Genomic DNA, 24726 nt, shown 5'->3' with positions numbered 1-24726 from the left:
GAGGGCAGGGGGCCAAGCTGGGGGGAGGGCAATGCCAGCAGGAGGGGCAGGGAGGGGGGTCAGGCCCCTCACCTGGCCGGTGGGGCCAGCGTCTCCGTTCCTGCTTCCTGGCCCACCAGCCCTGGCAGCCTCCCTGCGGGAAGCCAGGGTGAGAGAGCCTTATCCTAAAGCAAAATAAATAGGCGCTTTGGGTGAGGCCGAACCCACCCCTCACCTCAGCCCAAAGCCGGCAGCAGCCACCATCCAAACTGGGTGTAAGAGCTCAGCCCATGCGGAGGCCAGGTCCCGCCAGGAGAGTTTGGGCGGTCCTGGCAGCCCGGGGCACCCCGCGGCCCTGGGAGTGGTGGGCAGAGCTAGGCAAGGGCAGAGGCCAGGGGCCAGCCAGACCGCAAGGCTTTAAGGCAGAGCAGGGTGAGGGTGTACGCAGCCCGGGGCTGGGCCAGCCTTCGGCACAACGAGGGGAGGGCGGCGCGGCGGCCGATGGGGCAGGGCTGGAGGAGGGTGAAGCCCTTGGCCCTGGACCGCCCATTCCAGGGCCTGGCAGGTGGGCGCGGGGAGGGGGGGTGCACACGAGGGACCTCAGCCACCGCCTGACTTCTGTTCCCACTGCGTAAGCTCGGCCCAGCTCCGGCGGTCAGCAGAGCGTGTCCGTGTTGAAGGAGAGCTGGGCCTGGTGGACAGCAACAGGCCGGCTGGGCTGTGTGAGTCCGCCCCCGGCCCGGGCCGGCCCTCTCGCTGGCCCTCCTGCCTCTGTCCGCCCCGAGCTCCCTCTCGGTGCGCGCAGGGCTCCCGGGTGGTCCGCCCCTGCCAGGCCGGCGGCTGTGGCTGCTGTTCCCAGGCTCTGCTCTGCCCACCTCAGCTCTGCCTGGCTCCAAAACGCCCTCCGTTTCCAAGGTGCTAGGAGGTCGCCGTGGTCTGTCTCCCCTGACTGCGCCCGGGCCTCCAAGATCCACACTACTCCCGAGTATCAGGTGAGTCCGGCTCAGAACAGTGGGGCCCGAGGCCCCGCCCCGCCCCGCCCCGCCCCGAGCCCGGCCCCCTGGCCAGCCCGCGGCCCTGACCCGAGCCCCTGGCTCACCCGCTCCTCCTCGAAGCTGATGAGGCCCTCATCCTCCGTGTCCAGGTCCTCGGGCTCGTCGGCCACTAGCGCCCGCAGCTCAGTGGGGGGAGGCCGCGGCCGGAACAGGCTGAGCAGGCGGCCCAGCGGGGACTGCAGGCCCGAGGGGGGCTCCGTTTCCTGCTGCTCCAGGTTGTCGCTCTGCTTCTTGGCGAAGTTCACGAACACCTGGTGGGTGGGAGCAGGGGCGTGGGCGGGGGGGCCGGCCCAGGGGGGAGGGCGGCCCCAGCCCGGGGCACTCACGTTGTCCAGGGTGGTCTGGCTGACCGAGTAGTCCTCGACGCCCAGCACGCCCACCACCTGCTCCATTTTGCTGAACACCTGCGCCAGCGAGATGTGCGCGGACTTGAGCTGGTACTGCACCTTCGTGTGGTGCCGCTCCTGGGGGGCGCAGAGGTCAGAGGCTGCTCGGGCGGTGCCCCCTTCCCCCCCGCCTCCCAGGCCTTGCCCACCTTGAGGATGGCCTCCGGGAAGTTCCTGTTGAAGAACCGCACCACGTCCTTCACGTTCTGGCTGCTCTTGGTCCTCACCGTGATCATGTAACCATCCCCAAACCTGCAGGACAGGCTCGTGGCCACACCCAGCCAGCAGAGGGGCCCAGGCTCGGCCTGTCCCCGTGGACACCCCGCCCCCTGTGACCTCGGCCGCCCCCGTGGGACCCCGCCCCTTGTGCCTCTCCCCACCCAGGCCCCCCGCCCCCTCCCTCGCCCCCCTGTGCCCCTTCCCCCCAGGCCTTCCGGTGCCGGGGCTTACCGGTTCTTCAGATGCTGGATACTGCCCAGACAGCGCAGACGTCCGTTCACCATGATGGCCAGCCGCGTGCACAGCGCCTCACACTCCTCCATGCTGCGGGCGAGACCCACAGGCTGGCACGGAGTGGAGGGGCTTGTGGGGGGGCGTGGGGCAGGTGGGGGCAGGGGCAGACCTGTGTGAAGTCAGCACCACCGAGCGCCCCGTCTTGATGAGGTCCAAGATGAGGTTCCAGAGGAAGCGCCGAGCCTTGGGGTCCATGCCTGTGGTAGGCTCGTCCTGGGGGTAGTGCCAGGCTCAGCTGCTATACCCCGTCTACCCCGGCTGGCCCCAGCAGCTGCTTCCCACCAGGCTCACCAAGAACACAAAGATGGGGCTCTGACCCTCATCCCACCCTGACGGCCAGTCACCAGGAAGATGAAGGTTGGGGTACCTGATCCCCACCCCACCCCATCCCCCATCCTCCTCCATCACCCATCCTCCCCATCCCATCCCCATCCTCCCCAACCCACGTCATCCTCCATCCCCCATCCTACCCCCAGGGCCACCCCTGGGCTCACCAGAAAGATGAAGGCTGGGTACCCGATGAGGGCGATGGCTGTTGACAGCTTCCGCTTGTTCCCTCCACTGTAGGTGCCGGCAGGCTTGTCGGCATACTTGGTCAGCTCCAGCTTCTCCAGGGCCCACTTCACCACCTGGGAGTGACGGGAACGTCAGGGGGCCCCCCTCCACACCACCACACCGGCCGCCTCCCCCGCCGGGCGACCCTCACCCGCGCCTCGTCCTTCCAGGGGATGCCCCGGAGCCTTGTGTACAGCTGCAGGTGCTCGCGGGCCGTGAGCTCGTCGAACAGGGCGTCGAATTGCGGGCAGTAGCCCAGGCTCTGCTGCACCTGGAGGAGCTCCTTGAGCACGCTGGGGACACGGCGCCATCAGCACCGGGGCCGCGGCCGCCAGCCTGCCCGCCCAGGCGTCCGCCCGTCTGCCCGCACCTGTGCCCGTTGACGAAGGCCTCGCCCCCCGTCGTGCTCTCGTCCCCTGTCAGCATCTTGAAGGTGCTGGTCTTCCCCGCGCCGTTGACGCCCAGGAGGCCGAAGCACTCGCCAGGACGCACACCCAGGCACAGGCGGTCCACGGCCAGGATGCGACCAATCTTCCGCGATTTGTACACCTGTCGGAGGTGAGAGGGCGGCCGCTTAGCAGGCCCTGTGAGCTCCCACTGGGCCCCCCGCCCCCCCCCGCCCGCCCTCAGCCCACCTGCCCCCAGCCCACCTGCCCCAGGCCCCGCCCCCGCCTGCCCAGGCCCCGCCCCCGCCTGCCCCAGGCCCCGCCTCCCCAGCCAGGCCCCCCTCCCCGCTTACTCTGGGCCCCGCCCCCCGGCCAGGAGCCCCCCCACGCCCAGGGCCCACCTTGGTCAGGTTCTCGATTTTGACCATGTCGTTGTCTGCATCTCCCCTGAGCACTCGCTGCCGCTCGCTGGCCACGTCCACGTCGTCCTCCACGGGCTTCGTGGACACGGGCATGCGCCTGGGGGGCGGGGTGGGGTTAGCGCGTGGCTGACGCCGCCTGGGGCCCGAGCGCCGGGGCCACGCCAGAGGGCAGCGCCCAGCCCCGCCGCCACCCGCAGAGCCGTGGCACTCACTGCGGCTGCCGCAGAAAGTTGTACTGACACATGATGGTCAGGAGGAAGCCCACAAAGCCCTCGACGGTCATGGCCACCAGGCCCCTGGTGACGATGTCCCACTCAAAGGGAGACTTCATCTTGTCAACCTGGCCTGTGGGGCAGCTGGCTCAGGGCTGGGGCCTCGGGAGCACCCGCTCACCCCGAGGCCTGGAGCCCGCCTAGGCCCCCCGACCCAGGGGCCGCGCCATCAGCCCCGCAGCCTCACCGATCTTGGCGTAGTACTCGTTGAGGTACTCGTTGTACGCCATCTCCATCAGCCCGTGGCCCAGGTTGTAGTTGGGGAAGATGAGGAAGCAGCTCTTTAGGTAACTGTTGACAACCTTCAGGTCCTGGAGGGTCACGGCCGGGGGGGGGGGGGGCGGGGGGAGGTGTCACGGCACCTCAGGTGTCCAGCCTCAGCCCTGCCCTGCCATCCCCCACCCCGCCACCCCGGCCCACCTTGTCATGCTCAAAGAGCTGCAGCAGGAAGGTGGCCACGGTGGCAGTGATGCCGATGAAGAGGTTGATGACAATGAGAAACACATAGGCCGAGCTGGGGACCTCGAACCAGAAGGAGGCCGGGTACATGATGGGTGTGATGGACCACCTGCGGGCGGCAGCCAGGCGGCGTCACTGAGCCGCCCGCCCCCTGCACCCCGCCCCGCCCCGCCCCCGCCCCCGCCAGCTTACCCGTAGAGCAGGAACAGGGAGAGCACAGCCGGGAAGTTGGTGGGGGAAGTGTACGCCGGCAGGTCGAACACGAACAGGATGAGGACGCAGCAGGTGGCCGGGACCAGGTAGTTGAGCTATCGGAGCAGGCGTGGCAGGTGAGGGGCCAGAGGTGGAGCGGCCTGGGGACAGGGGCAAGGGTCCCGAGGGCAGGACGGGGGGGGGGGGGTCCCAGAGAGGGGCGGGGGCACGGGGGAGGGCCGGGGGTCTGGGGGCACACCATGTCCCACACGTAGTTGGCCAGCCAGTAGATGACGGGGTTGCAGCCGCTGACAAACTGCAGGTGCTTGGCCTTGGTGGACTTCTCGGCCACCAGAAAGACCACGAAGCTGGCCGGCACGAAGGACATGGCCACGATGATGAAGATGGCGATGACTACGTCGGTGCCCTGCAGCCTGGGGGCGAGGAGGCCCTCAGCCCTGGCCGGCACGCGGTCCCGCGGCGGCGCCCCGTCCCGACCCCCGCCCGCACCTACAGGTAATCCAGAGAGAGGCTGGCACTCGTCTTGTTCATCGGGTGGTTGGTGACGGTGATGCCTGCAGCACAGGGGCAGCCTCAGGACCTGCTCTGCCCCTGCAGGCCCACCCCGCCCTGCCCCGCTCACCCACCATAGGCCGCAGGGTTGCCCTTGCTCTTGGGCAGGTTGGCACGCAGGATGGCGTTGTTGAGGCTGTTGAGGTAGGTGGGCATGCTGTGGTAGCCCTTGTTGTTGTAGAAAACCTGCGGGGGAGCACAGAGAGACCCCCAGAGCCTGTCGTCCCTGCAGACCTTGGGCGAGGGCGGGACGCGGCCGGGCCCAGGGCTGAGCGGGGCTCACCTGGGCAGCCCTGCGTACTGCAATCCTCCGCACCATAGCCGGGGCCCGGGCCCCAAACGAGGCTGGGATGGACTTCTGGACGTTGCCAAAGGTGATGGCCCCGTACCTGGGTGGCAAGCCGACCACCCGTGAGGCCGGGCGGGCAATGGGGGTCCGCTCCCCATCCACGGCCGGCGCACCCCTCCCCTCTGCTCACCGGTGCAGCCGGAAGCGGTCAGAGGTGAAGAGCAGGTACTCGGAGACATTGTGGCCCGTGATGTCAGTCAGAATGTCACCCGTGACCACCCGCATCTGGGGTGGGTGCCCACCCACACTGCCCGGGCAGGAGAAGCCAGTGCCCTGCCCCGAACAGGTACAGCGGACGGGCTCCCGCACCAGGTGTGGAAGGGAGGGCGCCGAGGTCCAGTTCTCTGCAGGCAGAGCGCACAGTCAGCCTGGCCCCCACTTTCCCGAGCCCCAGGCGGCTCCACTAGCCAGTACCTGACCCGGAGGTGGGCAGCAGGTCCTCGTCCAGGGTCACAGGGGAGTCGGACGGGGCGGGCGAGGGTGGGGGCGGCACGAAGTTGGACAGCGGCAGCCCCTGGGTGAAGGACTCCAAGCACATGCTGTCGAAGAACCGTGCGGCCAGCAGGCGCGACTCACCGCTGCTCAGGTTCAGCGTGGGCCCCAGCGAGCCGTTGGCCGGAGACTTGAGCACACAGGTGGCTCCCACACCCGATGGCAGCCTGAAGGTGCCCACCAGCTGCTGGGGCCCGGCATCGGGGGACAGTCGCAAGCTGGGAAAGTAAAGAGCAAGTCCAGGTGGGGGTCAGGTCAGCTCCCCCAGCCCCTGCACTAGCCCCCGCCCCCCACGGCGGACCCGCTGCCGGCTCACCGGTATTCCCGGCGTTCCTCGTTGGCATAGGGAATGAAGTTGCCACGGGGCTGCGTGTAGTTGTGGTACTGAGAGGGGGACAGGACCAGCGGGGGCAGGTCGCCTGGCGGGAAACACGGAGAAGCCTGAGCAAGTTCCTACAGCCTGCCAGCCCCTCACGGCCCAGGTCCCCTCTTCCTAGTACCCACAGGGGTCCCAAGCTTGAAGTCTGCACCCCAAAGGAACCCCAGAGTGTGCCCACCAGCCTCAGCTACCATGCCCAGGGCACCCCCCACGTGGCTCCCAAGCAGGTGGATGTCCGGGTGCCTGGACAGGCAGCCTTACCGATCTCTGGGACAGACAGCGCCACGGTCATAGCCACGCAGACGAAGAAGGCGGGGAGCAGGATCTGAGAGGACAGTGCCTTGGAGTTGCGCCGGGCACAGTGGAAGCGCTTCACCAGGAGCCCGTGGAACTGGCGCACCTTCAGCCACCAGCCCTCCAGCTTGCGGCTGCCCTGGCCAACCCGCGTGAGGGTCTCCGCCTCTGCCTCTGCACAGGAGGCAGGAGCTGAGCATGGGCCCCGCTCCACCCTCCAGGGACCTTCCTAGCTGTATCCCACAGCCCCCACCTTGCAAGCTGACATTGTCAGGGTCCTGCAAGTTGTCACAGAGAGGGCGGTAGTCGCTGTAGACGTCGGTGTATCCGGCCCCCTCGTCACCACGGGCAGAGCCCGCCGAGGATGCAGACTGCAGCGACGCCTGTGACTGGGCCAGCTCCACGCACCGTGCCAGGTTGCTGGCAGGACCTTCCCCGGGTACCGGGTCCGCAGCCCCTGGTAACACATCTTTCCTGGACTCTTTCACATCTGCAGAGGGGCCAGGGGAGACGCGTGGGGGCTCAGGGCAGCCTTCACCTGCAGGCCTCCACACTCACCCACCCACCCCAGGCACCAGCCCCAGCCTGACCCTGGGGCCTCCTGGCTCCCTGTTCCCACCTAAAACCCTTGGCCCCCAGAGACAGGGTAAGAGTGACAACCCTAGGTTCACGCTCAGAGCTGGCGGAACCAGGGGATGGGGGCAGAGCTGATCAGCAGCTCTGGAGTCTCACCTGCCTCACTGTTCTCCAGCGACTGGTCCTCTTCCGATACCTTAAGGAACACTTCCTCCAGTGTCGTGTCCATCAGCCCAAAGCTGCTCAGGTGCAGTGCGTCCAGACTGTGCTCCAGGTGCTGTGGAAGAGCTGCGTGAGGCCCACCTCACAGGGGGTGGCTGCAGGGCAGGCGGTGCCCACCTCTTGGGCAGCCCCGCCCCCTCCGCTGGCCCCGCCCCCGAGCCCAGTCCTGCCTCCTCCACCAGACCCGCCCCTCTGCTGGCCCCGCCCCCGAGCCCAGTCCTGCCTCCTCCAGCAGGCCCGCCCCCTCCGCTGGCCCCGCCCCCGAGCCCAGTCCTGCCTCCTCCAGCAGACCCGCCTCCTCCAGCAGACCCGCCCCCTCCGCTGGCCCCGCCCCCGAGCCCAGTCCTGCATCCTCCACCAGGCCCGCCCCCTTCACTGGCCCCGTCCCACCCCGCCCCCTCCAGTGGACCCGCCCCTCCTCTGGCCCCGCCCCCGAGCCCAGTCCTGCCTCCTCCATCAGGCCCGCCCCCTCCGCTGGCCCCGCCCCTGAGCCAGGCCCGCCTCTTCTGCTGAACACACCTCCTCCGCCTCCCCCACTTACAGACCTCAACCCCACCTCATCAGCCCAGCCCAGACTCACACACCTGAAAGAGGCGCTCAAAGGCCCCCTTCTTGGCTGCCTCGCTGGGCAGGATGTAGGAGAGCTCGGTGCTGGTGTCGGAGACCAGCAGGCAGGAGGCCACATGTTTGCGGATGAACTGGGAAACCTGGGACTCGGAACAGCTGCTCAGCTGGGCCGGACCTGGGGGGCTGGCTGTCAGCCCTGGCTCTGGGAGGGTAGGGAGGGCTTCACTCAGGGGCTGGGGGAGAGGGTGGGCCAGGCCCAGCTAGCATCCTGGGGCCACTGGGCAATGGTGAGAGCCCAGCCCCTCAACCTCACTGGTCTTGAGGAGGAGTCTGGGGCAGGTGGCTTCCGCACAGACCTTGGGGGCCCCCTGGCTCGGCAGGCCGCTTGACCAACGTGAGGCGGTAGCCGTCCCCGTAAGCGCCCTTGAGGAAGAGAGGCGAGCCGCAGCACTTGAGCTTCCCGTGGGAGATGATGGCAATGCGGTCCCCAAGCAGGTCAGCCTCGTCCATGTGGTGGGTGGACAGGAGGATCGTGCGGCCTGGGGGAGACGGGGATCAGAGGGGCGGCCAGGTGGGGCCGGGCAGGGGCTGCTCTCCCCACCCTCAGCAGCCGCTCACCCGGCTTGTACTTCAGGATCAGGTCCCAGATGGCGCGGCGCGCATAGGGGTCCACGCCGGCCGTGGGCTCATCTAGGATGATGGCCCGGGAGCCGCCCACGAAGGCGATGGCCACCGAGAGCTTGCGCTTCATGCCGCCGGACAGCGTCTGCACCAGTGAGTGCCGTTTGTTGGAGAGCTCCAGGTCCTCGATCATCCTGAGGGCAGATGGGAGGTGAGCCGCGGGGGTGGGGTGCTGCTGCCTGCAGCCTCGGGTCCCGCCCAAGCCCCACCCACTTGTCCATCTCCTTGCGGATCTCCTCCTGGGCCATGCTCTTGAGCCTCGAGTAGAACCAGAGGTGCTCCTCCACCGTGAGCCGGTCGAAGAGCACATTGTGCTGGGGACACATGCCCAGGTTCTTGCGGATCTCGTCCATCTCTGTGCGGATGTCGTGCCCGTAGATGGTGGCCGAGCCCGACGTAGGTGGGAACAGGCCGGTGAGGATAGACCTGGTAGACAGCTAAGGTCACGGCCCCACCTCCTGAAGGGAGCCCTCCCTGCCACCCACCCCCGACACGCACATGGTGGTGGTCTTGCCAGCCCCATTGTGGCCCAGGAAGGACACGACCTGGTTCTCATAGAGGTTGAGGCTCAGCTTGTTCAAAGCCAGCTTCTTGTCGTTCTTATAGACTTTGGTGAGCTTGTCCACGCAGACCACCAGCGGCAGGTGGGTGGGTTCCTCTTCCATGCCCCGGGTCTCCTCTGCACCGGGGCCAAAGTCAGCACCAAGGATGTCCTCAGCCCCTCAAAGTCAGCAACTGCCCCAGTCCCCACCCTGGTCTCCACTCACCCGAGCGCCGGCTCTCCATGGCGCAGGCTTGATCCTCCTCCATGACGCTGAGGCGGGGGGCGCGAGCCCACGGCCAGTTCCACTCCCATGCCTCCGTCCGCCCGCTGCCCAGCCAGTAGGATTTCTGCAGTGGGAAGTACCAGGGCCTGGGCAGCCCGTACATGCCTATGGGGAGAGGGGAGGCTGACTCAGGGCCTGGGGTCACCGACCCCCCCAGGCCATGTGTCCCCCTAGAGACAGCCCCCTTCTCCTGTTCCCCTTCCCTCCAAAGGGCTCGGTACCTGGGTGCACAGCCTCAATGTACCACGTGAGCACCCCATAGACGACCGCGTCCACCATCAGCATGGTGACAGCCAAGAGCAGGTTGAAGTCATCCCCTTCCACGGGAGACTGGCTGAACGTGTGCCACTGAATGCCCACGCCCGCTACCTCGTACAGAGCGAAGTACTTGGAGCCCAGGCCGAAGGCTGTCGTGGACATCAGGGACTGAGGAGACAGCAGTGTCAGTGCAGGAAGCGAGGCCGGACACCCCCAGGCCTGGGCCACCCGCATGACCCTCACCGCGATGCACTTCTCGAGGGCGGAGATCTTGTCGTGGGCCACCTCCTCGCGGATAGCCACGTACACGTACGGCACGTAGCTCAGGAAGTAGACGATGCCGCCGCAGGCCGAGGCCAGCTTGGCCTTGGAGTACAGCACGGACACCAAGAAGCTGGGAGCAGTCAGGGCCACGGGCCGTCAGCCACACCCGAGGCCTGGGTCCCTGCTCGAAGCAAGCCCGCCCTCCAGCCCGCTGCTGCCGCACAGCACTCACCAGAACATGATGGTGGCCACAGCGTAGACAGCCAGGAAGAGCCAGATGATGAGCACGTGGCTGTGGGCAAGGACCTGGCCGTACTTGAGTATGGCGGTCAGCGCCGTCACCGAGATGGAGAGCTGCGCGCAGCCCGTGATGAACCAGGCCACCCAGTGCACCGCGTTGTTCAGGCCCATGGTCTTCATCACCTGTGGGGCGGCAGGGCACTCCTCTCCACCTCTCACCTGTCTCCATCGCCCCCTCCTGCGCCTCCACCCCTCCCCTCTTCCCCCTCCTCCCTCCCCTCTTCCCCCTCCTCCCACCTCCTTCAGCCGGTGCTCCTTCTCCGCCACGATGTGCTGAATGGTCATGGCCACAGAGTAGACCCAGGAGATCACCATGCAGAGCGGCATCATGTGCTCGATGACAAACAGAAAGCTGGCGGGAGGGAGGGGCGTGAGGCGGAGGCCGCGGACCGGGCGCCCAGCGCTCGCCCAGCGCTCCGTCTGCACTCACTCGTCCCGCGTGTAGCAGGGGTAGGGGAACATCTGCACGTAGTTGCCGGGCTCCACCACGTCGTGGCCCACGAAGGTGTCGATGATGGCGCGCTCCATCATGTCTGCGGGTGGGTGGAGCAAGAGGATGGTGGTCCACGGAGGCCGCGCCCCGCACCCCGCACCCACCCCCCCCCCCCGCGGACCCAGGATCGGCCCTCACCCTGGATCCAAACGAAGCCATATAGAAAGTAGAAGCGGCCGCCGGTGTTGGGCCCCGGCCGCCAGTAGGCCCGGCGGATCTCGTTGGTTTTCTCCGTGAAGCTTGAATTCTGGCGGATCTTGTAGTGCACGTGGGGCGGCAAGGAACCGTCCTTGCGGGTCTGGAAGATCACACCTGGGACAGGAGGAGGGGCGGGGCCGAGGAAGGGGAGATGAGGGGCGGGGCCGAGGAAGGGAGAGGGAGGGCGGGGCCGAGGGGTGGGGGCGGGGCCGAGGGGTGGGGGCGGGGCCGAGGGGTGGGGGCGGGGCCGAGGGTGGGGGCGGGGCCGAGGGGTGGGGGCGGGGCTGGTGGGGGGGTAGGTCTAGGGCAGGGGAGAGGCGGGGGACCGGGCTGGGGACCTGCCCAGGGGGCTGGCTCACTAGCGAATACGGTGACATTATCCTGGTAGGCCTGGTTAAGGGTGTAGTTGACAATGCTCTCCTCATCTGGGAAACCCTTGAAGATGTCCACACTCACCTAGGAGAGGAGTGTCCTGAGAGGTGGCCTGGGCACCCGCAGGGCCCAGTGGGGCCTACCCACCCACCTTGGACATGAACTGGATCCAGCCGCAGGCCGCATTGTCGATGGTGTCCAGCTGCTGCAAGAGGACCGAGCCGTTGGGCAGTGAGAAGTTGTCCTGGCGCAGGGCGGGCGGCAGCTCCTCGGGCGACAGACTCAGGGCCTCCGGGTGCTGCCGCAGCTCGGCCACGTACTGCGGGAGGGGGAGACCGGTTCAGAGGGTGGCCTGGGCTAGCCAAGGTGGGCCCCTGCCACACCCACCCCAGCCCAGCCCCCCAGCACCTGCTGCAGCCAGCGCAGGTGTTGCTGCAGCCTTCCCTGCTCCAGGTAGCCGCGGATCTCCGCTGAGATGTTGAGCCACACCTGGGCGTAGTGAGTCACGTTGCCGACAAGGGCGAAGGTCTCATTGGCCTGCAGAGCGTGAGGGCAGAGCATGGGGCTCATGGAAGGACCCCGGCCAGCAAGGGGGGGTTCTCACTCCCTACCTCGCTCCCTGGCTGGAGGCCACCCACTGGCCAGTCCCCACCAACCACCAATCTAGGTCTGGCCAGATGGCCCCTGGAAGCTCCAAGGCCTTCCCTCCCAGGCCTCTGCTCAGCGCCTCCCCTGAGACCCCCTCTGCCCGGCTCCCAGGAAAGCACAGCCTCCCCACTCCCTGCCACCAGCGGTGTCTTCCCCGCCCCTTTGTGGGACCCCTCCACATATGTCCCAAGTGGCCCTGACACTTGGCCCTCATCTCCCCTCATGCTCATCCTAGGGACCCCCTCCACAGCCCCTCCCCTTCCTGGGCCATCTCCAGCCCCGGTTTCTACTTCTTCCAGACTGCAACCTGGGAGGGCCACGGACACCGTGCTCTCAGCTGGTCCCAAACCACGCAGCTGCCCTGCCCAAATCTCACCCAGACAACGCTCTGGAGGGTTTCTGCCTGCAGCCCCCCCTCTGTCCTCACCAGTGCTGCCCAGCCCTGGCTGTGCTCAGCCAGCCAGGACCCTTTGCCACACCAGCCAGGCAGGGCATCCTCAAGGCAGCCTTCAAAGTGCCCCTGCACCTAGGACTTGCTCCCAGGTCCCCTCACCCAGAGAGCCAAGCCCCGGAGTTCTCAAGAGCCAGGGCTGCACCCCTCTCGTGCCAATTCTACCAACCGCCACCGCCCCCCCCACCACTGGCATCCGCAGCCTGCAGAACCCTCTGCCCAGCTCCCTCAGTTCCTGCTCCAGAGGACACGGGCAGCCTGAGGCGCACACCTTGAGGATGACACGGTCTGCCTCAGAGCCCGCGGGCGCGTACAGGATCTTGGGGCTGCTGGTCATGAGGTGCACGAGGAGGCCCAGGTTCCGCTGCTCCTTGCTCGTGAAGCCCAGGGAGCTCATGTTGCCCCTTCGCAGCGCCTCGGGCTCGATGGTGCTGGGGCAAGCAGGTGAGACTCGAGGTGGGACGGGGTGTCGGCAGGGAGGGGTGCGCGCGGGGCTTCCGAGCGGGTGCAGGCATCCAACGGTCGGCATGGAGTAGGGGTCCATGGACCGGGACCAGGGAGGGGGCGTCAGAGCCAGGCCTGGGGGCAGGCCCAGCAACCCCCGGTCTCCTCACCCTGCCCTTGCCACCCACCTACCGGTTGTTGCCGCACAGGATGGGCTGCAGGCCGGCCCACAGCTGCACGAAAGCGGAGCACTGGCCCTGCAGCGCGTCCGAGGGGGCCGGGGCTGCAGCGGACGGGGCCCCCTCCTCAGCCGTGCTGTTGGAGCTGGGGCCCGCCCCAGCCCTGGTGCTGTTGGCCACCCCACCAGGGCCACTGGCTGCGGGCCCAGGAGCCCGGCCTGCGCAGGCACCCTGAGGCAGCAGCAGGGCAAGAGCTGAGAGGACGTCCACGTCCCGCAGGACCTTCTGGGCGTCCAGCAGGTCCTCCAGGAGCGCCTGCAGCCGCGGTGGGGGTGGTGGCTGCTGTGGGGCAGCAGAGCCACTGGGGGCGTCCAGGCCCAGCTGAGGGGAAACGGGGCGAGTGGGCAGACGCAGGCCCAGGGTCTGGGGGCTGCTCTGCACGGGAGGCGGAGGTCAGCATGGAACGGGGAGGACTCCCGCAGGAGACACAGGAGGCGAGCAGGGGAGCAGCCTGGGGGTCAAGGAGCGCCGACCAGGGGCGGGGAGACAGGCTGGATCGAAGGCCCAGGCAGGGGACCCAAGGACAGCCAGGCAGAGCCCCGGGCCCAGGCGCTCCCGGCGACGCCGAGGAGTCCTGGCACACCCCCACCCCCCACCCAGGTGCCAGAGCTGCAGGCCGTCCGGTGGGCAGGCCTCACCTGCTGGGCGATCTTGGCTGCATCTAGTTGGTTCCGGAGCTCAGCAGCCAGCCCCGCGAAACGGTGAGCACGTGCTGCAGCCTGCCCTCTGCAGACCGCATCCCGGTATCCCTGCAGCGCTGTCTGCTGACCCCGGGGTACAGTGAGCACCCGGCCCAGCTCCCTGGAGCCTGGCATGCACGTGAGCTGCTCCAGGAGGGCAGGGGCCAGCAGCAGCTCCTGGGGACAGGGTGCAGAGGAATGGCTGAAAGGAGCCTCAGCCAAGAGGATACCAAAGGCCTGGCCCACACGGCCCAGGGCCTTACCCTGCCCCACCCAGCGGGCCGGGTCCGAGATCACCCAGGTCCTGCAACAGCAAGTGGGGGCAGGGGGCGGGAGAGAGACGCATTCCCACCCTGCCTCCCTGGGACAACCACCAACTCCTGGGGACCCCCTCACCCTCAATGGGAGGCCTCTCTTCACCCACCCAGAAGCAGGCAGCGTGTGCCCCTCACCTCCATCTGGAACAGGGGCTGCTGATTCCTGGGGGGCCCTGAACCCCCGTCCAAGCCAGGCGAAGGGCCAAAAAGCAGGCGATAGACCTGAGCGTGAGGGGGTCATGGATCAGCTGCTGGGGCTCCAGCCCTGCACCCCCACGGGAGCCAGCGGAGGGCCAGGGCGGGGGGCTCCCAGGAGCAGACGCAGGCACCCACTGAGGCCCCCGGCCCTCACCTCGGGCAGATCCACCTGGGCAGCCAGCAGAGCCCGGGCCGCGCTATCGGGCAGTGACAGGTTCTGTGTCAGGAAGCGCCACAGCTCCCGCGGGTCCCTGGCCACCGAGTCCAGAGAGAAGGAGGCCACTGGACAGGCAGAAGGACAGGGCTGAAGGCCGGCCCTGCCCGGGGCCAGGGAGCCCCAAAGGGCCTCAGAGCTGAGCTCCCAGCAGCTCCCACTGTGGCTGGCCACAGTGACGGGCAGCAGGCTCCTGGTGAGCGCCAGGCGGGGGTTTGGGCGTGGAGCCCGCGGCAGGAAGCACCCGAGCCCGGCTTCAAACCCCGCTGACCGCTGACCGCGGGCTTAGGCACCAATCCGCCCCCAGGCACACCTGCAGGTCGGGCTGCGCGGCTGTCCCAGGGGTCTGGGCTGGCGCTGAGGGCCTCCAGGTGCTGGCGCAGCGCCTCCAGCTCCGAGCCCAGGCTGGGCCTCGCCGGGTCAAACAGGTTGCCCTCCTCCACCACGCGGTTGAGGCGCTCCAGCAGCTGTGTGACCCTGAAGCACCACTGGCCGTCACCAGCAGGCCGCCAGGCCCAGGGCGGGGCAGCCAGGGGCGGGGCAGCCGGGCGGGGCGGGGCCCAGGCCCGGGGGCGGGGCACTCACGTGGAGTTGGCATACTGAAGGAAGCCGAACTCGTCCCGCTGGCCGTCGGGGCACAGCGACTGCATGACCGGCAGGATGCCGGCGGAGGTGAGGGGCGCCGCTGTGTAGAAGGCTGAGGGCCCAGGGCCGGGGAGGGGCGCGGCCGGTGGGGAGGGGAAGAGACAGAGGCCGAGAAGAGAGATTTAGAGAAAGTCAGGAAGAAAAGCAGCTGCAGGCAGCAGACGGGAAACAGACGGCTGACTGTTCTAGTGCAGATGACCCCGGCAGGTCAGAGGTCAAAGGGCATCTCACCATCCCTTCCCCACAACTGCCAGAGCGTCCCTCTTCCCTCCACCAGCTAAGGCCAGCGCTCTGACTGCTTCCCTAAGAACACGAGGCAGCACTGCCCCCAGGGTTCAGGAGCACAGGGGGCCCCTACTGGGCAGTGACCTCTGACCTCTCTGGCCAGCTGGTTAGTAGAGTGAACGCAGGAGCCCACTAGGTCTGAGTGGACAGCGGCCAGGTGCTGCAGCCCTGCACAGCAGGGCCAGGCGACCCCACCCTGGATGACACCGGGGAGCCTGACTGGGGAGCCACTGAGGTCCAGGGGCTCCAGCCTTGACCTCCCACCACCCCACCCCCACCCCACCAAGCCAGCTGTTCCTGACAGCAGGCAGGGGCCCTGCAGGACCCAGCTGGCCAGGAGACGCCGTTAGTGCAAGCGAGGGGCGGGGGAGGGCACTAGCTTCACCAGGAGGCCCCGCAGGGCCCCCGAGGATGCCCGGGCCAGCCGGGGGGGGGGCGGGGGGGGGCGACCGCGCACTTACAGACTGCGTGCAGGCCCGGGAGGAGGACAGAAACCATGCAGGGCAGGGAGGAGGGGCAGAACAGAACAGAGGAGACAGTGAGGCCCAGCGCCTCGGGCACCCCAGCCCGGCCAGGCGCGGGGCATGGGACCGCGCCGGGGGACAGGCACCCCTAGGCCGGGAGCAGCTGTGTGCACGCCGACGAGTGTGCGAGATGCCGTGAGGGCCGCCTGCCCGCCCCTCCCAGCCGGGCCCCCAGGAGCCCCTCACCTTCCTTCACAGAGATGGTGGGCTTCTTCTGCCGAAGCCCCAGCAGGATGAAAAACAGGACGAGCGGGATGAAGATCTCGAAGGCCAAGACCCACTGGAAAGGGCGGGCGGAGTGAGGCCGCCTGCCCAGGGCTGGACAGGACACACCCAAACCCTCCTCTCCCTCACAGACAGACACCCACCCCTCCCAGGGCCAGCCCAGCCCCACCGAACCCTGCGTGCCCCGCCATGGGCCACAGGTCCACCCAGGCCCCCCGAGCCCACGGAAATCGCAGCCCCTCCCTTCCGGAGCCTCTTGGAGGGGAGAGGGTCAGCGTTCTCTGGCTCAAGCGAGCCGGGTCCCGACACCCGGTCCAGGTGCGCCTCGCTGGAGTCTGGCAAGGGCGGATCAGGCAGCGGGCGGTCCACGCTGACCCACGCACCGCCCAGCTCCTTGCCTGCCTGCAGGGCTGCCTGGGCAAGATCTCAGAGGATCCAGGAGTGTCTGCTCTGGGCTGTGACTCCGACCGTCCCCGGAGTCAGCCCTCCTCCCTGCAGCTGTAGTGGCATCAATCTCCACCCGCCCCCACCCCCACAAAGGCCTAAGAAGGTGAGGCGTGGGTGGGGGGAGGGCCTGGCTGTACCCCTGGGCCCTGAGCCTCCGGGAAGACCTGGTCAGGGGTCTGACAGCCCCCCTCGACCCTGAGACGCAGGTGCCTCCTGCCCTGGCCCACCCCGCCCCCCAGGTGGCTCGGGTGGGCGCGGCCCTGCCTGGGGCCTCTGATCAGGGTTCCCAGCGCAACTCGCGACTCGGCTGCAGGCTGAGCACCGAGGTGAGCCCTGCTGGGACCTGCCTGGAGCGGTAAAGTGCTCGGGGTCCAGACTCCCCTCCATTCCCGCCTGCACCCCTCCTGGCTCAGGGAGGGCACAATGGAAGGGGGAGGCGGACCTTGGGCTGGCTGCTCTTTGGGGGCCCCTGGCCCACCCGAGGGCACGTCCTGACCCCTACCCCTACTAAGCTTCTGCAGAGGCACCAAGGTTCCTTCAGCCTCACCCCCATCCCAAACTGACTTCAGAGTGCTGACCCAGCGGCGCTCTCTCTGGCCCAGGGCCCAAGCCCTGGTCCCCCAGGGTGGGGCCAGACGCTGCTGTGTTTACTGGGCTGACAATAGGGCTCTGTGGTGTGGAACACCCTGCCATGTGTCTGCGCCCCACGCCCGCCCCAGCCCGTGCCAGCCTCCACCCCCGCCCTGAGCCAACAGCCAGCCCGGGGCCAGCCCAGGAGGCATGTGGACCAGGACAGGTGCCTGCCGTGTGCACACCGAGTGGCAGGGGTCATGGCCGCTGAGCCGGCCCCACCCACCCCCGCCCTGCCTCCGGGCACCTCCGCGAGTAACTGCAGCAACAGGCCCGCTGCCTCCTCATTGCTATAGCAACGGCCACACAGGAGCTGCTGGGAGGAGGGAGGCCTGCTTGGCGGGCGGGTGGCCAGAGGGGCATCTGGTTACGGCAGGCAGTGCAGGGTCAGCCCCACCTGGGTGCCCCACCCAGCGGCCTACAAGGCGGTCGGACCCCTGTCCCTGGAGACGGGCCAGCCCCGTGTGTCCCCTCCAGGCCCCTCCCGCTGAGTCCAGAAGAGAACAGGTGAGGCCTGAGGACGGAGGCACTGCCCCCGACTCCAGGGACCTGGTCCCCCCACCAGGAGCAGCCAGAAGCCCCAGGACAGACCGGTATCCAGACCAAGGTCCACACCGAAAGATGGAGAAACCGAGGCGCAAAGCTTGGGAAGATGGAGCAAGCCGGGCACAGAGATCCTTGGTTCCGACCCCCCAGACCAGGCTTCCCCCAGGGCACATATGCACCCTCAGCGAGGCATGCAGCACGCAGGCAGACCCTCTGCCGGCCAAGTCCAGGGAGCCGACTGTGACGCCCAAGACCCTCCCAGAAAAGTGGAGGAGTGTGCCCGCCACCTAGCCTGCCCCAGCCCCCGGCGTGAGCCCAGCGAGGCCTCAGCCACCCTGGAGGAAGCATTCCTGCTGTGCTGTGGCCACAGCCAAGGACCTCCACAAGCTCAGCCATCCCTGGGGGCACCATGGGGCAGGGCAAGGAAGGCTCTGGGGAGGCCCAACCTGACATGCGGGGGCTACTCCTGGGTGTAAGTCCGTGGGCAGCTCCCCCCTGCTTGCCAGGTGCCCACTTCCCTGAGCCTTGAGGTCCCCAGGAGATGCTGGGGCCCTCATGGGAGCCTCTGCTCCCAGCTCCCATCCTCCCTGCCAGGAACTCGAGGGCTGACACTGACGCATGCCCATGTCCAGTCCAACCCCTCCCCAGGGCCCCGCCCTGCTGGCCCCGGTGACCCAAACCCTGCAGCGGAGGAGGCAGCACCAGAGGCTGCAGGGCTGACCCACGAGCCCAGCGCCAGCCAGCCCCGGGCGCCACGGGCAGCGAGCGAACACAAGCCTGGCTCCCTGTCAGGGCCAGGTGCCCAGGGGAATCCTGCCAGGCCAGGGTGATGACGGCTACCCTGCCCATCTGCAGGTCTGGGTTTCCCACTGTGCACTTTGAAACCCCTCTCAGGGAGGGGCCCAGGCAGGAGCAGGTCGGCTCAAGGGGCCCTGGGGCCAGGTGGGACAGGAGCCCCAAACTCCAGAGGGGCGAGAGGATGCCTCCACCTCAGGTTCCATCTCCAGACCCCAACCTGCCCTGAGCCCCATCCTGGAAAATCCCGTGTCCTGTCAAGAACCCGAGCTGCCCAGGCCTCGCTGCGATGTGGCTGGTGCCAGCTGGGCAGGCCAGCAGATGCCCCTGCCCTTCCCAAGGCTGGAGCAGTGGCAGTGATGACACCCATACGGCCCCAGCCCCTCTCCTCACTGGCGCTTCAGCCCCTGACAGCTGCTGTGCCCTGCACCCTCAAGCACAGGGCAGAGAGCTGGGGAGCATGGTAGTCACAGGACCCAGTCCCGGGGGGGGGGGGGGGGGGTGCGGGGGGAGGCCGGGTTGGGGGAGCGGAGAGTGGAGCGCTTCAGGGAGGAGGGCCCCGAAGGACAAAAGAGTGCAGCAGGGCCTGGGTGGCCGAGGCAGGCACAGCGTGGACGCGGCGCGAGCCCGCGAGCGAGGGCCGGTGGATGTGCGCGAGGAGAGGCGCCTGTCCAAGGACAGAGGGCTGCGCCCGGAGGAGGGACAGGGTCCCTGCAGGGGCGCCAGGGCTGGGCCCAGAGACCGCAGCGCCTCTGAGCCGGACCCAGACCTCCAGCCGGTCCTCTGCCGGGGGAAGCAGGGCCTCCCGCTCCCCCAGGGGCCCGGGCCACCTTCCAGCCCTGAGGCTGGCCCGGGAGAGCGCGTTGCGGAGGGCGCCCGCCCCGTGACTCAGCCGAGCTCCACGATTGTCAGCGGACGCGGGCGGCGGGCCGGGTACAGCCGAGCCCCCTCTCCGGAGGCCGGGGCGAGGGCAGGCGTGGAAGGGGCGACCACCCGCCGCCCCGCCCGCCTGGGGTCCGCGCGCGCCCGGCCGGGCCGCCGCACGTGCGCGCGGGGAGCGCGCCGCCGGCCCCGGTGCGCGCAGCCTCCGGCTCCCGCCGGGCCGCGGCGCGGGGGGTCGCTCACCGGGCTCCGGCGCTTCAGCGTCACGTTCTTCCAGAGCAGCAGCTGCAGCTGGTGCAGGAAGCCCATGGCGGGGCCGCGCTCCGCCGCCTCCGCGCCGCGGCCCGCTCCTCTGCGCGCCCCGCCGCCCGCTCCTCTGCGCGCCGCGCCGCCCGCCGCCCGCCGCGCCGCTCGGCATCGCCCGCGCGGGGCGGGGTCTCGAGCCTCCGGGACCGGCTCGGCGCTGGCTCCGCCCCGGCGGCCGCGGCTCGCGCCGCCCCCCGGCCGCACCGCCCCCGCTTAAAGGGGCCGGCGGGCGCCCTGCGCACGCCGCCCGACCCGGGTCGCCTGCCCACCGGCGTTTGGGCGGTTCCCGGAGCTGTGACCCGACACGAGAGGCTTTCTGGTTGCCCGCCTCCCGCTAGGCGTTGAGGTGGTGCGCACAAGGGCCAGACGTACACCGAGACCCCCGACTCAGTCCCAGGGCGCTCTTCTCTCGGGGCGCCGAGCCGAGGCGCAGCACCCCGGCCCCCTGAAATAGTCCTCCCTTAGAGGCGCTCCGAGGTCGACCCTGGCCCTGGCCCGTGGCCCCCGGGGGATGCTGGGGGCTGCTCGCCCCCCACCAGGTCCCCACCTCTGGCTGCCTGACGATGGCAGGAATTTCATCTGAACCTGAGAGCCAGATCCCAGCGCGCGGGGCGCTCGGGGGCTGGAGGGGGAGAGTCACCCATACCTGGGGAGGGGGCGCGCAGCCTCGGATGCGGGTCCTATCTGTGCAAGGTGGGCATGTCTCTAAAGGCTCAAAAAGTTGGCTTTCCTGCCAGACTGGGGGCAACCCCACCTGCACCTTGGGGGGCGAGAAGGGCGGCAGGGCGGCTGTCCTTCCCCTGTAAGACTTCCGTGTGCTCCTTGTGAATGAGCCACTTGGTGACCACGTGGCAGGGCGGCCCTGGCTAGGCTCCGTGGGGGCTGCAGCTCCCTGGGCTCAGCCAGGGGGAGAAGGGACCCAGTGAACCGCCCTGTGCAGGCGAGGCAGGCTGGTGTCTGGGGAGGCTGAGGCTGCGCCCTCTGTGAGGGGCTGCTTTCTCTCCCTGTGGGTGCAGGTGACTGTGGCCTCTGTATGGGGTCTCTGGGGCCAGTGCACCCACAGGCTTGGGGCAGCTCCTGGCGGGGGCTGAGCCTGGTGGGGAGGCCCATTCCCAGGGAGGCCAGCAGAGGGCAGGCCCGCCCCTGATGCAAGAAGCGTCCTGCCTTGCGCTTCTCTGGGCTCCTCCTAACCTCAGTTTCCCAATTTGTGAATGGGAGGGGCAAACCAAGTGGTATTGAGTCTGCGCTACACAGAGAAGGCTCTAACCTGAGCGCAAGGCAGGAGGGGGTGGGGATCCATCCCCCTCTCCTGCCCCCCTCCTCCCCTCCCTCCACCCGCAGCCTGAGGACACTTCCTTCTCTATCAGAACGTGGGGCTAGGTCAGGACAGGAAGCCACTGCCAAGGGGGAGGGCAGCAGCTTCCTGCTTCCACCTGCCTCCCACCCACCTGGGGCCCTGGCAGCGCCACCCAGAGGCTCAGCGCCAGCCCCCACCCCCCTCCCCTGCACACCAGGACCCCCTGGTGCTCCCCCATGCCCACGCTGCCACCAGTGCCAAGGTGCCCACATCTAACCGGGCCTCGTCACACCCTGGATGCCCACAGCCTGAGAATGAAGTCCCAGGGCGCCTTGTACATGTCTCCCAGCCGCGTTTCTGAGCTGGGCCTCTGCTCCCCGCCCCTGGGCCTTTCAGGGTGAGGGCCGTCAGGGCGGGCTCTCTGCTGCAGAGCCTTTCAGTGCAGCGATGGAGGCCGGGAGGATGAGCCTGGGGGGCAGGGGGCAGGATCCAGCCAGGACAGGAGGCCTGGGTGGTGGGGGCGCAGGGGAGGCAGAGTCCACGCGTGCTCTGCTCGTGTCTTTATTGGTTGGTGTCCCCTCCTCAGGGCACAGCAGGCTGGGTGGCACGCCGGGCTCCAGACTGCACATTCGGGACAAAGAGACCCCAGCTCTGAGTCAGGGGCCTGGCTTTTGCCTCCACAGACCTCAGGAGGCATGTCTGCAGCCCCGAGGGCCCTGCCTCCAGCCTCTCTCAGCCCCCGCTCCTCTCAGATATGATCGAGGTGGGGACGGAGGGCCTGTGTGGCCGTCCACCTGACGGACCTCAGCACCCAGTATTCCGTCCCTCCCTCCCTGCTCTCGCCTCTGCCTCCAAAGAGTGACTCCAATGTCCAGGAGCCTCCTCCTCCAGGCAGGCTGCCCAGACGAGCCCTGCTTCCCAGTCCCCCACCCCAGCCTCCACATCTGCCCGGCCGTTGCCTATGGGGGTCGGGTCGGATGCCGGTGGTTTGATTTCAACACTCAGCCCTCTACCCACGTGTCCAGCTCCCCAGCCACCCTCCCCTTCCCCCCCTCCACGGGCAGAGCTCAGGCCTGGAACCAGCCCTCAAGGTCCTGGTAGACCTGGCCACGGGGCAGCTGGGGGAACCGGGCACAGATGGCACAGAAGCGCTCTCGCCAGTCGCTGAACAGCCGCACGCGGAACCGGTCTCGCCACGCAAAGTAGCGCCGATAGCAGCTCTCGTTCATGCCAGTGAGGAAGGCAGCCAGCTCGCGGGCCGAGCCAAAGTCGTCTACATGCACGAAGGCGTCGGGCGGGGCGACGGCCTCGTAGGCGGCCCTCGGGGGGCCCAAGGCCACGGGCACAGTGCCGGCCAGCAGTGCGTTGCGCCAGAACTTCTCGGTGATGTAGTCCCGGTGCTCGGAGTTCTCAAAGGCCAGGTAGAAGCGGTAGCTGGCCACAGCGCGCAGCAGGCAACCAGCACACAGGGGCTGCCCAGCTGCGCGGCCGAACACGTCCACCCGCAGGTGTGGCGCCAGCTGCTGGTACAGCTGCACACGCCGCTGCCGCTTCTGGAAGTTGCTGACCACCCACGCGGCCATCCCACGCTTGGCCGGCAGAGGAGGTGCAGGCCCCTCACGGGGCTCCAGGCGGCCGTAGGGCACGAAGATGTCCGAGTCACGCCGGTAGCTCAGCACCCAGTTGAAGACCCCTCGGAGGCGGCCGAGGCCGCGGGTGTGGCTGGGCGACTCCATGGAGGCCCACACCCAGGGCTGGCCCTGCGGCCGCTCAGACAGGGGGAGGCGGGCCCGCTGGGCCTGCAGCTCTCGGTGGTGGAAGACCACGGCGTCGGCACTGGCCAGCAGGCTGCGGTTGGCGGTCAGGCGGCAGCGGGCAACCCCGTACCTGGCGCAGGTGTCCCCAGGCAGCTCTGGAGGATGGCTGGCAAATGGCCAGTGCCAGACGAGGATGGTGATCGTGGGCTGTGGGGCCGGGGCTCCCCCGGGGGCCGCCCCGAGCCGCCACCAGAGCCAGACAGCAGAGAGAAGGGCCGCCACGGACAGGGCCCCCAGAGCCCGGAGGCTCGGAGTGGGGCTGAGCCCTGCAGGGGACACGGGAAGAGAGGCTGTGTCCTCCAGCTCATCACGGGCCCCGGGCTCCCAGCCCAGGCCTCCCCCAAGGCCAGAGACTCACCAGCATTCTGCATTCACGGCTCCTCAAATCACAGCTGCCACTCCGCGGGAACGCCCTGAAACCACAGCTGCTCCCCCGCGCAGGGCGCCGCCTAGAAACACTCTCCTTTCGTCTGCTCCGGAGGAAGGCCACCAGAGTATCTTCCCACTCCCGTCCCGCCCCCAGTGACCTTTGACACCACCAGCATCCAAACACCGCCTCCCCCGAGAGGCCCCTGCCTGCTGGGGGGAGTGGGTGACGGCTCCCGGAAGGGCACCCAGCTGGGGTCCAGGACCGTGTCCCCAACCCCTGCCGGCCTCTGGAAAGGCCTGGAGATGACCCGCCAGCTGGCCCAGGAGGAGAGGGCCTGCCTGGCCTCAGAGACAGGGAGGCCATCACGAGTAGAGATGGCCCCCACCCGGAAAGGGCAACCCTGACATCGAGGACTCAGTGGCCGCCCACTGCCCTGCCAGGGGTGCCACGGAGAGCAGGCGTGCTTCCCCGGGGCCGCCGCGCGCGGGCCGCCGCCTCCCCCGGCGCTGCGTCATCACCCACTTCCCCCGCGCCCCCCTCGGCTCCGCGGTGGGCCCCTAGACCCTCTGGCTACAGACACGCTGCGCTCAGCTCCACCTGGGAGGCTGAGGTTCCTCCCGCGTGTTGCTTCTAGCCAGGCCTCTTCATGCCGCCTAGCCCTGCTGCCTTGAGGACACCTTTGTCCCGGAACCTGGATTCCCTGGGAGGGGCTCTGTCACAGGGTCCACACAGGGCCCCAGCGCACGCCCTCAGTGGACAGCACCAGGCTGGGCCTGGCTCCGGTGGGCTGTGGGGCTGCCACGCCTTCCTTCCCCACCAAGGGCATCAGTCTGCAGGAGCCCCAGCCTGGGTGGCTTTGGGTCTGGCCAGGCCGGGAAGAGACGCAGGAACCTGGGCTGGGACGCTGCCCTTGGGGGCTCCGGGTTTCTTCCTCCAGGCTCCACAGCCCAGGGCGGGGGAGTACGGAGGGGCTTTCCAGGCTGGAAAGGGAAGGAGTCGCTGTGTCCCTGACGTGGGCACCTGTTCCAGGAAAAGGAAGGCCGAAGTCCAGAGGCCCTCTCCCCACCCGCCGTCCGCCAGTCCTGGGGCCCAGGCGTGGAGGTCCAGTTCCTTCCCCTTTTGCCCTGGCTCCAGCCCGCTCTGCTCTCGGTCACCAGCTTCCTTCGCCCCAGCCGGATGTGGCCAGCAAGGCCCAGCCCTGGCGCTAGCGTCCTGAGGGCCTCAGGTTGGCCTGGTTCTTGGAGGCTGCAGGTTGGGTGCCGTGGAAGGGACTCCAGCCTGGAACCTTCACCAGGCCTGCCACTCGTGATGTCCTGGGGGCCGCCCATCCCCCTGTCCACTCTTGGGCTCCTGGGACTACCGGCCTGTCCCCACTCTCGTCTCCTGGTGAGGACCAGACTGTGTCCAGGACGGGAACTGAGGAGCCGTCAGCACACCCATGGGGGAGACAGAGGCCGGTCTGGGAGAAGGGGGCACTCTGGCCCCTCTGAGGCTCCTCACTCCCAGCAAAGGCTCAGAACGGTGGTGGCGAGGCTCTTGTGCAACACTGGGGGGTGGGGGGCGTGGGGAGAGGGCCGTGGGAACTGTCAGAAACCATCTGGAGGCCCGAGGGGTGGATGTGGCATCGGGCTGGCCAGAGCAGAGGGTGGCCGGCACCCCCGAGGACCCCACCCCCTCCGCCTGTGGCAGGCGCCCTGAGGGC

General features: G+C 68.7%; 2 protein-coding genes across 3 annotated transcripts; both read right to left on the bottom strand.

Moving 5' to 3' along the window:
- Positions 1 to 262: 262 nt before the first annotated feature.
- Positions 263 to 19543, bottom strand: ABCA2 (ATP binding cassette subfamily A member 2). Of its 2 annotated transcripts, XM_068984792.1 has the most exons (49): positions 19478 to 19543; positions 15896 to 15989; positions 15647 to 15649; positions 14841 to 14952; positions 14569 to 14732; positions 14196 to 14323; positions 13979 to 14065; positions 13485 to 13703; positions 12800 to 13167; positions 12435 to 12594; positions 11473 to 11601; positions 11216 to 11383; positions 11052 to 11148; positions 10633 to 10806; positions 10432 to 10534; positions 10239 to 10353; positions 9934 to 10124; positions 9681 to 9831; positions 9401 to 9605; positions 9120 to 9284; positions 8851 to 9031; positions 8566 to 8778; positions 8290 to 8486; positions 8028 to 8210; positions 7689 to 7873; positions 7039 to 7159; positions 6560 to 6796; positions 6274 to 6480; positions 5950 to 6052; positions 5556 to 5851; positions 5272 to 5485; positions 5076 to 5181; positions 4867 to 4978; positions 4734 to 4794; positions 4479 to 4653; positions 4220 to 4335; positions 3989 to 4136; positions 3756 to 3879; positions 3509 to 3641; positions 3276 to 3393; positions 2859 to 3037; positions 2640 to 2781; positions 2428 to 2562; positions 2043 to 2146; positions 1871 to 1963; positions 1570 to 1672; positions 1361 to 1498; positions 1079 to 1285; positions 263 to 670 (listed from the first exon to the last, which is right to left on the bottom strand). In XM_068984792.1, the coding sequence occupies exons 1-49, from the start codon at positions 19541 to 19543 to the stop codon at positions 635 to 637; spliced, it is 7266 nt and encodes a 2421-aa protein (XP_068840893.1). In that variant the 3' UTR covers positions 263 to 634. The 2 variants fall into 2 exon arrangements, with proteins under 2 accessions (XP_068840893.1, XP_068840891.1); XM_068984790.1 differs by lacking the exon at positions 15647 to 15649.
- A 2361-nt stretch (positions 19544 to 21904) lies between these two features.
- FUT7 (fucosyltransferase 7) lies at positions 21905 to 23025 on the bottom strand. Its single transcript, XM_068972010.1, has 2 exons — positions 23013 to 23025; positions 21905 to 22920 (listed from the first exon to the last, which is right to left on the bottom strand). The coding sequence occupies exons 1-2, from the start codon at positions 23023 to 23025 to the stop codon at positions 21905 to 21907; spliced, it is 1029 nt and encodes a 342-aa protein (XP_068828111.1).
- Between the last annotated feature and the right edge of the window lie 1701 nt (positions 23026 to 24726).

The sequence above is a fragment of the Capricornis sumatraensis genome, chromosome 1 (genome assembly GCF_032405125.1).
Source record: "Capricornis sumatraensis isolate serow.1 chromosome 1, serow.2, whole genome shotgun sequence".
In the NCBI taxonomy this organism is placed as follows: Eukaryota; Metazoa; Chordata; class Mammalia; order Artiodactyla; family Bovidae; genus Capricornis; species Capricornis sumatraensis.
Note: the sequence above shows the minus strand (reverse complement) of the source record. Positions and strands in the feature narration are given on the sequence as shown.